Raw genomic sequence first — 13341 nt, forward strand, 5'->3', positions numbered from 1 at the left:
CCCATTGTATATCCATGGCTCCTTTATCGTATATTAATTGACCATATATGGTTGGGTTTATATCTGGGCTCTCTATTCTGTTCCACTGGTCTATGGGTCTGTTCTTGTGCCAGTACCAAATTGTCTTGATTACTGTGGTTTTGTAGTAGAGCTTGAAGTCAGGGAGCATAATTCCCCCTGCTTTATTCTTCCTTCTCAGGATTGCTTTGGCTATTCTAGGTCTTTTGTGGTTTGTGGTTCCATATGAATTTTAGCACTATTTGCTCTAATTCGTTGAAGAATGCTGTTGGTATTTTGATAGGAATTGCATTGAATCTGTAGATTGCTTTAGGCAGGATGGCCATTTTGACAATATTAATTCTTCCTATCCATGAGCACCAGTTGTGTTTCCATTTATTGGTATCTTCTTTAATTTCTCTAATGAGTGTCTTGTAGTTTTCAGAGTACAGGTCTTTCACTTCCTTGGCAAGGTTTATTCCTAGGTATTTTATTCTTTTTGAGGCAATTGTGAATGGAATTATTTTTCTGATTTTTCTTTCTGCTAGTTCATTGTATATGTATAGGAATGCAACAGATTTCTGTGTATTAATTTTGTATCCTGCAACTTTGCTGAATTCAGATATTAGATCTAGTAGTTTTGGAGTGGATTCTTTGGGGATTTTTATGTACAATATCATGTCATCTACAAACAGAGACAGTTTAGCTTCTTCCTTACCAATCTGGATGCCCTTTATTTCTTTGTGTTGTCTAATTGCTATGGCGAGGATCTCCAGAACTATGTTGAATAAAAGTGGCAAGTCTTCTTCACAATCTTAAAGGAAAGATTTTCAGCTTCTCGCTGTTAAGTATGATGATGGCTGTGGGTTTATCATATATGGCCTTTATTATGTTGAAGTACTTTCCCTCTATAGCCATTTAGTTGAGAGTTTTTATCATGAATGGGGGTTGAATTTTGTTAAATGCTTTTTCAGCATCTATGGAAATGATCGTGTGGTTTCTTTCCTCCTTTTTTTTATGTGATGGCTGATGTTGATGGATTTTCTAATATTGTACCATACTTGCATCCCTGGAATAAATCCTACTTGATCATGGTGGATGATTTTTTTAATGTATTTTTGAATTCAGTTTGCTAATGTTTTGTTGAGTAGTTTTGCATCTATGTTCATCAAGGATATTGGTCTGTAATTTTTGTTTTTTGTGTTGTCTTTGCCTGTTTTGGTATTAAGGTGATGCTGACCTTGTAGAATAAGTTTGGAAGTATTTCCTCTTTTACTTTTTGGAAAACTTTAACGAGGTTGGGTATTAGGGCTTCACTAAATGTTTGATAAAGTTCAGTGGTGAAGCCATCTGGTCCAGGCATTTTGTTCTTAGATAGTTTTTTGATTACCAATTTAATTTTGTTGCTGGTAATTGGTCTATTCAGATTTTCTGTTTCTTTCTGGGTCAGCCTTGGAAGGTTGTATTTTTCTTGAAAGTTGTCCATTTCTTCTAGGTTATCCAGTTTGTTACCATATAATTTTTCATAGTATTCTCTAGTAATTCTTTGTATTTCTGTGGAGTCCGTAGTGATTTTTCCTTTCTCATTTTTTATTCTGTTTATGTGTGTAGACTCTCCTTTTTTCTTGATTAGTCTGGCTAGAGGTTTATCTATTTTGTTTATTTTCTTGAAGAACTAGCTCTTGCTTTCATTGATTCTATTGTTTATTCTTCTAGATTTTATTTATTTCTGCTCTAATTTTTATTGTGACCCTCCTTCTACTGACTTTGGGCCTAATTTGTTCCTCTTTTTCTAGTTTTGTTAATTGTGAGTTTAGACTGTTCATATGGGATTGTTCTTCTTTCCCGAGGTAGGCCTGTATTACAATATACTTTCCTCTTAGCACAGCCTTCACTGTGTCCTAGATGTTGCAGTGTTCAATTATTGTTGTCATTTGTCTCCATGTATTTCTTGATCTCTATTTTAATTTGATCATTGATACATTGGTTGTTTAGGAGCATGTTGTGAAGCCTCCATGTGTTTGTGAGATTTTTCATTTTCTTTGCATAATATATTTCTAGTTTCATACCTTTGTGGTCTGATGAACTGGTTGGTACAATTTCAATCTTTTTGAATTTACTGAGGCTCTTTTTGTGGCCTAGTATATGATCTATTCTTGAAAATGTTTCATGTGCACTTGCGAAGAATGTGTAGTCTGCTGCTTTTGGGTGTGGAGTTCTGTAGATGTCTGTTAGGTCCATCTATTCTAATATGTTGTTCAATGCCTCTGTCTCCTTACTTATTTTCTGTCTGGTTGATCTGTCCTTTGGAGTGAGAGGAGTGTTGAAGTCTTCTAGAATGAATGCATTGCATTCTATTTCCCCTTTTAATTCTGTTAGTATTTGTTTAACATATGTAGGTGCTCCTGTGTTGGGTACATAGATATTTATATTTATAATGGTTATATCTTCTTGTTGGATTGACCCCTTTATCATTATGTAATGTCCTTCTTTATCTCTTGTGACTTTGTTTTGAAGTCTATTTTGTCTGATACCAGTACTGCAGCTCCTGATTTTTTCTCCCTATTAGTTGCATGAAGTATCTTTTTCCATCCCTTCACTTTTACTCTGTGTATGTCTTTGGGTTTAAAGTGAGTCTCTTGTAGGCAGCATATAGATGGGTCTTGTTTTTTTATCCATTCAGTGACTCTATGCCTTTTTATTGGTGCATTCAGACCATTTACATTTAGGGTGAGTATCAGTAGGTATTTACTTGCCATTGCAGGCTTTAGGTTTGTGGTTACCAAAAGTTCAAGGTTAACGTCCTTACTATATAAGCATCTAACAACTCATTTAGTGTGCTATTATAAACACAATCTAAAGGTTCTTTTTTTCTCCTCCTTTTTATTCCTCCTCCATTCTTTATACATTAGATATCATATTCTGTACTCTTTGTCTATCTCTTGACTGACTTTGGGGATAGTTGATTTAATTTTGCATTTGTTTCATAATTAGCTGTTCTACTTTCTTTACTGTTGTTTTATTACCTCTGCTGACAGCTATTAAACCTTAGGAACACTTCCATCTGTAGCAGCCCCTCCAAAATACACTGTAGAGACTGTTTGTGGGAGGTAAATTCTCTCAGCTTTTGCTTATCTGGAAATTGTTTAATCCCTCCTTCAAATTTAAATTATAATGTCTCCGGGTAGAGTATTCTTGGTTCAAGGCCCTTCTGCTTCATTGCATTAAATATATCATGCCACTCCCTTCTGGCCTGTAAGGTTTCTGCTGAGAAGTCTGATGATAGCCTGATGGGCTTTCCTTTGTATGTGATCTTATTTCTCTCTCTGGCTGCTTTTATTAGTCTGTCCTTATTCTTAATATTTGCCATTTTAATTATTATATGTCTTGGTGTTGTCTTCCTTGGTCCCTTGTGTTGGGAGATCTGTGCACCTCCATGGCCTGAGAGACTATCTCCTTCCCCAGATTGGGGAAGTTTTCAGCAATTACCTCCTTAAAGACACTTTCTATCCCATTTTCTCTCTCTTCCTCTTCTGGTACCCCTATAATACGAGTATTGTTGTGTTTGTATTGGTCACACAGTTCTCTCAGTATTCCTTCATTCTTAGAGATCCTTCTTCCTCTCTGTGCCTCAGTTTCTTTGTATTCCTCTTCTCTAATTTCTATTTCATTTATTGTTGCCTCCACCGTATCTAATCTGCTTTTAAAACCTTCCATTGTATGTTTCATTTTTGATACTGCGTTCCATAATGATTGGGTCTCTGACTGGAATTAATTCCTGAGTTCTTGAATATTTTTCTGTACTTCCATGAACATGTTTATGATTTTTTTTTTGAAATCTCTTTTAGGTAGATTCATGAGACTGATTTCATTTGACTCTTTGGTGTATGTATGATTTTGCTTTGAATCAGGTTCCTTTAGTGCTTCATATTTATTTGTGGCGCCCTCTGGTGTCCAAAAGCTCTACTCTCTGGAGCTGCTCAGCCCCTGGAGCAATGTCAGGGTTCGCAGGGATGTGGTGTTTGTGCCTGGGGGGAGGAAAGAGCTGTTTCCTGCTTCCCGGATCCTCTGCCTGTCTCCACTGCCAGAACCGGAGGGCCAAGCCTATAGGTATAAGCCTTTATGCTTTGTGTTTGTAGCTGCTGTAGGTGGGCCTTCCCTCTGGCTGGCCTGATGCCAGATTAGGGTTTGCTGGTTTGTGAGCCAGGTGTGGGCTGGCCAGGAGGAAGGTGCAGTAGTCTGCGTATCACGGTGGGGGTCCTTGTAGCTGTGTAGCCAGCCATGGGGCTGGAGTGCCTGAAGATCCTGAAAGTTCCCAACCTGCTGGGTAGAGTGCACCCAGACAATTTTGTCTACCTGTCCTTTCTCCTGAGCAGTAAGCTCTGTGCAGTCCTTGTCCATTTAGAAGCCCTCTCGCTGTTAGGAAGTCTCTCAGACTGCCCACCTTTCTTTTGTCCCAGAGCAACTGGATATGGATCCCTGTTTTCCACAAGCAGCTGGACTCTCAGTCTCTCCAGGTATTCTGTCTGTCTTAGCTTTCCAACACCCCTCATCACCAGAGCACCATGCAATGTAGGTTTGTGCTCTCAGAGCAGATCTCCAGGGCTAGGTGTTCAGCAGTCCCAGGCGTCTACTCCCTCCCTGCTCTGTTTTTCTTTCTTCCACCTGTGAGCTGGGGTGGGAAAATGGCTTGTGTCCCGCTGGGTCACTACTTTGGTACATTACCCTGTTCTGTGAAGTCTGTTCTTTTCTCCAGGTTTATGCAGTCTGGCACAGCCTTCTTTCCTGTTGCTCTTTCAGGATTAGTTGTATTAATTATATTTTCATATTACATGCAGTTTTCAGAGGAGGCCTCTGTCTCACTTCTCACGCTGCCATCTTTAATCCTCCCTCTACTTCTTTCTATCACTCTTATTTTCTCTCCTTATTCAATAGACATTTATTTGAGTGAACAGTTGAGCTGACTGAATAGTTGAAAGACAAATTGTTCGGGAATGCTGAAATATAACACTGTTTGTTTAGGTGATAAGCTGTTCTCATGCAATCATTTAAATAAGGAAATATGAAGACTGGTGTGGTTGAATCTGAAGGAGTTGAGAGATGTCAACTTGAAAAGATTTATCTCGGAGGACAGATCTGGTTATAGAACTAGATTAGGAAGCCTACTAATATTTTGGTAATAGAAAGTGAAAACGAGAACAAAATAAAAGTGACAGTGCTCTGTGAAGTGGTGGCTAAACCTTATTGGTTCATTCAGAATGGTAAGTGGGGTGTGAAAGCTGGATGGGGGCATTGCTGGCAGAAGCTTCACTTGGGTGACCCACACTGGCTTAGTGGGGGATTAGGTTTTGGAGCCTTTGATGGTTAAGGAAGTGCTGGAAGGCTTTGTGCAGCAGGCAATAGGAAGCTGCTGTTGGTTTGTGAGCAGAGCTGAGGCCCTGCATGATAGAAGTGGGTCCATGGCACGTTGTCTTTCTTCCATCTGTTTTTTTTTTTTTTCCTTCTCTACTCTTTATATCTGTTGCTGACTCTTATGCCCTGACGATGTGCCCACAGACATGGCTCAGTCCCGCAAGTGGTGCTTCAGAGTCAGTGAGGAGAGTGTGCTTTTGTTTAAAAGGCACATAGGTTCGTGTTCTCCTATTTTGCAGTTGTTTGCCCCTAATTGATGAGTAAGAAACTGGATCTCATTTGTTTAAATTTTGTATTTTTCCACACATAGGCTATTTCACATGTTGTGCCTAGCTTTGGTTCATTTTATTGCTATTGACCTCTAAAATAGTTTGTTTAAAACAAAAAGCAAATTAGAAGTGGTCACACAATATTGCAGATGTGCTAAATGCTACTGAATTGTTCATTTAAATGGTTAACCTTATGTTATGTAAATTTCACCTCAATAAAAAGTATGTACATGTGCACACTCATGCAAACATATCTTTGTGTGTGGATTGAGTGTAAACTCTCAGGCAGGGAGAGCTGCTGAGCCGTGCTTGGGTGGTGAGCATCAGCATACTACAGTATGCTTTCTTTCTGCCAGTTATTTTGTGTGTTACTAATTTGGGCCTGTTAGGGATTAAAAATGGTTTTTGAGTGATAGTGTTTGACCCACTTTGAGGGGAGGTTATCCTACTAGGTGTTAACATGCAAGGTTTATGGCTGTCTGAGGAACTATCAGATAGGTAGTACAGGAAACAGGAGGTAGAGATCAACCCAGATAGGAAATGGTGGAAATTGCTTGACATTATGAGAGGCATCATAAATATCCCTGTATCCTGGGGAAAGTGGCCAGCAGTGATGAGAATGGTAGGTAAAAACCCTATGGGAAAAGTCTGACCATAAGTGAAAGAAAAAGGTTGCTGGCCAGAGCACGCGGATGGGAGTGTGTATGCTCAGACCTCACCGGGGCCCAGGCCCACTTAGCGCTGTCCTCTTCAGGGCGTATCTCTGTCCCAAACAGGGTGGCAGTATTTCTTCTTGGTAAAGTAGTCTGCTTCTGTCCCTTACACATTTCTCTGTTGGGACTAAACGATTTTCATGTGATTTGTATGAAATTTTTATTAACACTTCTAACCCTTTGCTATCCATACTTACTGCATTTTATTCCCAGCTTGTTTGCTTTTAAAAATGGTGAGCTTCAAACTTTATAATTTATTAATTTTTGTGTTGGCATTTTTGTTGATTATTTCTTTTGGTTTTATATCACTAATATTGTCTTTCCCTGTCAATTTATATATTGATAAATACTTAATATTATTTCTTCAATTTAAAAAAATCTTTTTTGAGTCTGCAGTATAAGGTAAAAATCTGAATTGTTTCCATATTGCTGGTTTCTTTAGATATTCTTACAGGTGAACATTAGAGTAATTAAATTCTAAATCCAGTTTCGGTTTGATTTGAATTATGGTAAGCTAAAAGTTAATTTGGGAAGAACCGATACTTCTATGATATTCAGTTATCATCCAAAGGCCTATTTTACATTTCTTTCTGATATTCAATTTTTTCTTTTCACATAGGCTACACATACTTTTTATTAGTGGTTTTTATAAATATTTTAATTTCTTATCTCTACTTGGAGAGCCTTTTCCATGTATTTTGATTGTTATTAATTAGTATACCTAGAAGTAGTTACTGATTTTTGTATATTTATCTGGTAACTGGTCAGTTCCTCAAACTTGTTAAATGTAATAGTTCTCAGCTGATTTTCTTGGGTCTGCAGTATATAATTACATGCCTGCAGAAAAAATTTTCTCCAATAATTATGCCCTGTAGCTCCAGGGAAAGCTTTTTCCTGGCCTGGGGTAAATAAACCAGTGGAACCAAAATGAGTCAAGCAGGCAGCTTGATTGGGAGAAACCCTTTTTATTGCTCACACGGAGGCCTGTCTCCCTCCGTTCTGGTGGGGGCACGCTCTCTCCTTTCTTCTCGGTCCCCTCTAGCAGAGCCCACCTGGTGGTCCCCGTCTCTGCAGACACAGTGCTCCCACTTTCCCACCCGCCCCTTCCCAGAGGACCTCCATGGCGCTTCCTGGTAACTGACAGGCACAAGACCAGTTGTACCAGAAGTGAGGGCAGTAGAGAGCAGCTGTCCTCTCTTCTCCCCTTCCCCCTGCAGTCCGTGGACAGAAACACCGATTGATACATAAATGGACTAAGGCCAAGTGGGGGATTCTGGGAATACTACAATTTACCCCACATGCCCCGTCTGTCATTTAGTTTTGCTTTTTTGCTGGACTGAGAAAAATACTAAATGACAGCTCTTATTCCTAGACATAAGAAATTAATACTGAATTTTATTATTATGTTTTTGCTTAGATGATCATTGACTTCTTCTATAGCATGTTGTTTTGATTTTGTCTTTGGTTAGCCTGGCCCTAAAGAAGATTAATAACCACCTTAAGATTTACTCAGCTATTGCCATTAGCAACAGGTCAGAGCTGCCTTCTTTTCCCTAAGGTAAGGAAGTGTAATTTTTGCTTCTGTGTAATTTTAACCTTTAAAGGAAATGTAAGAAAATGTATCTGACTCTTTAAATTTGGGCGGACTCTAATTTTTAAGTTATTTTTACTTCATTCAGAATACCCAGATGTGAAGTTGAAATAGCCTTTTTTGTATATTCATAATGTCACATGGCAATATAATGAGCTATAAGAAATATTTATTTGGTCATTCAGATGACCAAAAATACATTTCTCAGATACATTTGGCCTTTATCCACAGTCCCTGAAAACATTTTAGAGCCAAAAGGGTGTCTTTTTATGTAAATGGAGAGTCCTTTTGGACATCACCCAAGGGTTGGGGCTGGTCCCTCAGCAGACCAGCCTTGTGAATAAAGGGTGGGAACTCTTAGCCCACAGTGCCTGGGAGGGGAGAGAGAAGGGCCTGGAGGTTGAATCAGCCAGTGGCCAGTGATTTAGTTAATCATGATTATGCAGTGAAACTCTCACAAAAACTCATGAGAAGAGCATTTTGCTCTCCATCTTTTTTGCATGCTGCTTCCTTGTTGGAGAGAGTGTCCATGCTTGGGGAACCAAAACGCCTCCACATGCCACTGAGCCAGGCCCAGGATAGAAGCTCCTTTACTGGCACTTTGCCCTGTGTACCTCTTCACTTGGCTATTAGCTCATGCCCTTTACAGTATCCTTCTTTAAACTGGTAAATCTAAGTGTTCTCCTGAGTGCTGCGAGCAACTCTAGCAAATTAATCGAACCTAAGGGGGAGGTCGTTGGAACTCCAATTTGTAGCCAGTTGGTCAGCAGTGCAGTAACCTCCTGGGACCTGTGACTGGCCTCTGGAGTGGAAGATGGAGCAGAGCCCTTAACCCAGAAAATTTGGTGCTGTCTCTGGGCAGACAGTATCAGAATTGCATTGAATTCTCAAGACACCCAGCTGGTGTTTGAGAATTGCGTGGTGCCCTGGATGGAAACTGTACCACCACCACCACTACCACCCCCAACACACACACACACACATTGGAATTGGGTTAAAAAAAAACAGAAGGAATTGGTATGAAATGCACATATTAAAGTTTTTATCCCTTCTGGAAGGAAATCAAAACCTCAATTTATAAGATGAAACCAAAACAAGATAGTTCATTGAATTTCCTGTTCTGAATTTTAAAGGCCATATTATTTTCTGACAATAAAGAATCATAAACTTAGTATAATGGTATTCATTTTCTCCCCTTTTGTAATGGGGGAGAGGAGGAGGATTGAATTTCTTATAGTATCTTTTTCTCTCATGTAGTAATAATAATAGCTGACATTTCTAAAGCATTTAATATATGTCAGACACTATTCTTTGGGTTTTATGTGTATTAACTCATTTTCCATAATAACCTGTGAGGCACTGTTATTACCTTTTATAGATGAGGAAAAATTGAACACAGTTGACTGAATTGCCCAAGGTTTATTGCTTATTGGAGGCTGTGATTTGATTCCACACAGAGTATACTGAGTCCTTTTGTTTTTGAAAATACTGTTTTATTAACACTACAGTGGTAAACAACTTTATCTGTGTTTCTTTATAGGTCACTGGGTCACATACAATTCAAAACCCACAAAGTAGCTAAGCGTCTTTACATTAAATGTGTCCTTCCTAAAATCCCTAACTGTATGCCAGTCTATCCTGAAGCAGTAAAATTTGATTATGCACCATTTTATATTTAATGTCACATTTATGTAGCAAAATAATGAAGGCACAACTAAGCAAACATAAATCCCTTCTACTTCTGATCTGGGGATGTGGGAGACACACTTGGACTGGTTCTTCAAGTATATATTTTTTCCAAGCATTAGCTTCAGTGAAGAGTTCTGATAATTGTCACAGCTACATTCTAAAAGCTACATGACAGGACTTCACAAAGATCAAACTACGTAATACTGGATACATGCTTTACAGAATTTGCTGTATTCTATATCTCTTCAAGTAAATTAATATTTCTAAAATGCTAGATAAAGGGACTTAATACTTAAACAGTTGGGGTTTAAAAAAATTTTTTTACACCTTTGTAAATAGACACCACCAAGAAAACACATAAACATGAGACTGTAAATAATGAACACATATGTTGACAATATTATACAGGTTATACACTTTCCTTCTTGGAATCGTATTGTTTCTGTACATATAAATATTCAGAAGGTTCTTTAGAATTGGAAGTGGCAGTTTTCCAGGCCTCATTAACAGTACTGTCATGATCTCCATCACAGGATTCTTCCATTCCTTCACTCTTCTCTGAAGTGTAAAGCCAATGTCTGGGTTACAAAAGCAAAGTCTCAAAGATGAGATTTTCCTTGGGTTCTTTTTCTGCACTGGAGAATTTCAGAACTAAAGAAGTTGAAGTGTTAAGCGTTGAGAACGTGTTCAGTCTCGGCTTAGCTGTTCCGTGCGTAGTGTGATGATGGTGTGATGAATGGGTTTCAAAGTGACATTTCTTACTTCCCATCTACTTGACACCCTTAATAAGCCTCAGTTCCAGTCCTCACAGAAGAGATCATGAAAAAATGATTTTAAACTTAACTCAGTTTTTTCAACACCTTATGATATATTTATGTACAAAATGGAAACCAAATTTGAAACGGGCTGGCCAGTATCTGACGGCTTCAATTTAACGTATTTTTAGGAATGTCAGAATTGATTTGTCTTGTATTTTGGTCCAAAACCTGAGCCTTTTTAAGTCCACTGATATTCAGGGGAAAGAAGTGTTTTTTTCGTCGTCATTCTTTTTAATCGCTGCCTGCCCCCCCCGCTTATTTCTTGGCGTCATCAGGCACCGCAGCGTGGGGACCCTCAGCAGCCGCCTGCCCCTCGTCCTCCTCGTCGTCCTCCTCCCCCTCCTCCCCCTCTAAGGTCCATGCACATCCCTCCATCTCACCGGTGAGCGCTTGGATTTTGGCAAGTAAGGGCTTATAGATGTCATTATACTTTTTCTCCAGAGCCTGGAATTCCTTATCAAATTTGGCTTCTATCTTATCACACCGCTTCTGCAGCTTTTTGAGGGCCAGCACTCGGCACTTCACCGAGTTGGGCAGGCTCTCGATAAAGTCATTTTTAGGCTTTGGTTCGTTCTCTGCCGGCGTCTGGGGCTCCTCGGCTGTGCGGCCGGCCGCGCTGTCGGAGCCGCCCCCCTGCACACCGCCTTCCGCCATTACCTCCCCCGCCTCGGCCGCCGCCGCCGCCGCCTGGATCGGCTCCGCAGGCCCCTGGTTCTCCAAGTCGGCCATATTCCGGGAGAAGCCGCGGAGGTCGGGTGGCGCCCGCAGAGACCCGCACCCGAGCTGCACCAGCGCGGTCCTGGGGATGCGGCAAGCGGCCGTGACGTCGGCCGCGGCCTCGCCCTCTCGGCTCGGGACGGGGACTGGCTGTCCCCCGTCAGCTGACTGTCGGGCCCTTGTACTGCGCCTAGCCTCGGTTGCTACCCTGCCGTCTCCCTGGCATTGCAACCGACATCAGAACCCATTTCTTAGATACCCTGCCCGCAGACGTGCGCCTGTAAAGCGTAGCTGGGAGTGGCTATGTGTACCGGAGGCAAACACTTGTTCGGGAACTGCTTGGATGGCTGCGACCTTTTTCAGTTTGCTCCTATGCGCCCCCACCCCGACTCCTGTCCCCCTTTTATATGATTTCTCACTGTGTCTGTTTGGTAGCTCCCCATTTGTCTACCTCGCGCCACAGCTGGCTTTGCTCTGCCTTGGTGGGGTGTCTCTTGCGGAGTTGCCTTTGATCACCTAACAGGTTCCTCCGAATTCCTTTCCAGAAATAACTGAAGGCATGGGAGAGCTGACTCCATTCCACCCACCTGGGGACCTGGTGCATGTGTGTGGACAGGGCAGCTTGCACGTCCATCTGCCCACCCAGCAGTCCGCTTTGGCCGCTTCTCAGCCCAGCGGCATATATGCTGGTGGCAAGGTCTTTTCTCAGTGAGGTAGACCCTAGAAGCAGTTTGGGAGCCGTGTGGATAGGGAATCTCAGGACCCCGGGTATTCTGGAATGTGTTCTAAATGGTTTCTGAGAATCCATGGCCTTTGGAGAGAAATAAAGCTGGAGGAGAGCCAAATAAAAGCAATGCCCTCTAACACCTGAGGTGTCCAGGGCAAGGGACCCCTGCTTCTGTCCCAGTTGAAGTGTGTTTATTTAGTATGCTGTTCATGGGGGTGGGGAGAGGCACACATGTACACATTGGCCCCTACACACTTGGCACAGTTCAGCCTCTGGGCTGTGATTCTTGATGGTGATTTGTATCTGAGAACATTAAAAAAAAAGTCTTAAATACCAAACTTTTTTTCTCTTGACAGCAGAGTGAGTAGACATTAGTTTCTTGTTTATTAAACCAAACCGAAAGCACTTGAATAAGGTTGAAGGTGCATATTTTAGGTATGGAAGGCAAATGATCCAGGGATTCCTCAGGAATGACTTCAGATTCAGCATTACTACTTTAAGTAATTTTCTTTCACTATATTGGGCCTTGCTAAAGCTTTACCATGAAGCATATGGATGTGTTAGGAATTGGTGCCATCTTTTGGTTCTTGTGAATATTAAATTAGTTAATAATATGTAAGGTACTTCATGCTGACACATAGCAAGCAGTCCATGCTTTTTTAAAATAAAATAATGGTATTCACTAATACTGCAAAGACAACCTGCAGTAATATTCTTTCTTAGAAAAGGACATCTTTGTGCTCTTCCCCAAAGTAACCAATATACTCCTATTAGCTAACAACCTAGTTTTTAAAAATGTATTTGTGATTCCTATTGTCTATTTTACTTTCTAAATTCTCCAGATAATTTAACTTTTCCCCATCACTGTTACCATTTGTAATGACTGAGTTTTATTGTTAAGGCTGAAATTTCAATCTTAGTCCTGACTGAATCTGATGTAATCTACATTTAGTTGTTGAAACTATACATATCCTATATACCATACAGTCCATGTACCGTCTCTTGATGGCTACAGCTACCTTAAGGTTACAAATGCTTATTCTCTCTTTAAAGATAAGGAACTTAGAAACAGAAAAATTAAATGAAATAAGTAGTGTATTACCATATGTATTGCTTGATTGGCACAATTAAAGGCAGAAAACAGGCCATCTAACTCCTGTAGTATAGAAGTTGTGACAGACTTAAAAAAAAAGCCCAAATTTTAATAAAATCCATTTGTCTAACTTAATTTGTTTGAGACACAGATGTCATCATCTTTTAGAATTTTTATATTCTTGTCTTAAAACAGTGTTCGATTTCTAATAAATAACATGTTCCTCATTTCCGTCTGAGAGTTAACTAGAAGCACTTAAATGCTCATATTTCTAGCAATATCCTGTTTGATGTATATTTATTTATTTGTTTGTTT

General features: G+C 40.3%; 2 protein-coding genes across 27 annotated transcripts in view; one reads left to right on the top strand and one right to left on the bottom strand.

Moving 5' to 3' along the window:
- Positions 1-13341, top strand: part of HERC3 (HECT and RLD domain containing E3 ubiquitin protein ligase 3) — a 113853-nt gene that overhangs the window by 88437 nt on the left and 12075 nt on the right. The window contains exons 24-25 of one of the 26 annotated variants that reach the window (XM_036922133.2): positions 7861-7949; positions 9361-9459. The exons of 24 other annotated variants lie outside the window; for them this stretch is intronic. In XM_036922133.2, the coding sequence (XP_036778028.2) occupies positions 7861-7948 (88 nt within the window). In that variant the 3' untranslated portion in view covers position 7949; positions 9361-9459. Of the gene's footprint in view, positions 1-7860; positions 7950-9360; positions 9460-13341 lie in introns of those variants that run through there. One more of the 26 variants, XM_036922132.2, reaches the window with a different exon arrangement.
- NAP1L5 (nucleosome assembly protein 1 like 5) lies at positions 9465-11310 on the bottom strand. Its single transcript, XM_036922141.2, has one exon. It carries the CDS (start codon positions 11216-11218, stop codon positions 10745-10747), a length of 474 nt encoding a protein of 157 aa, XP_036778036.2. The 5' UTR covers positions 11219-11310; the 3' UTR covers positions 9465-10744.

The sequence above is a fragment of the Manis pentadactyla genome, chromosome 5, assembly GCF_030020395.1.
Source record: "Manis pentadactyla isolate mManPen7 chromosome 5, mManPen7.hap1, whole genome shotgun sequence".
Lineage (NCBI taxonomy): Eukaryota > Metazoa > Chordata > Mammalia > Pholidota > Manidae > Manis > Manis pentadactyla.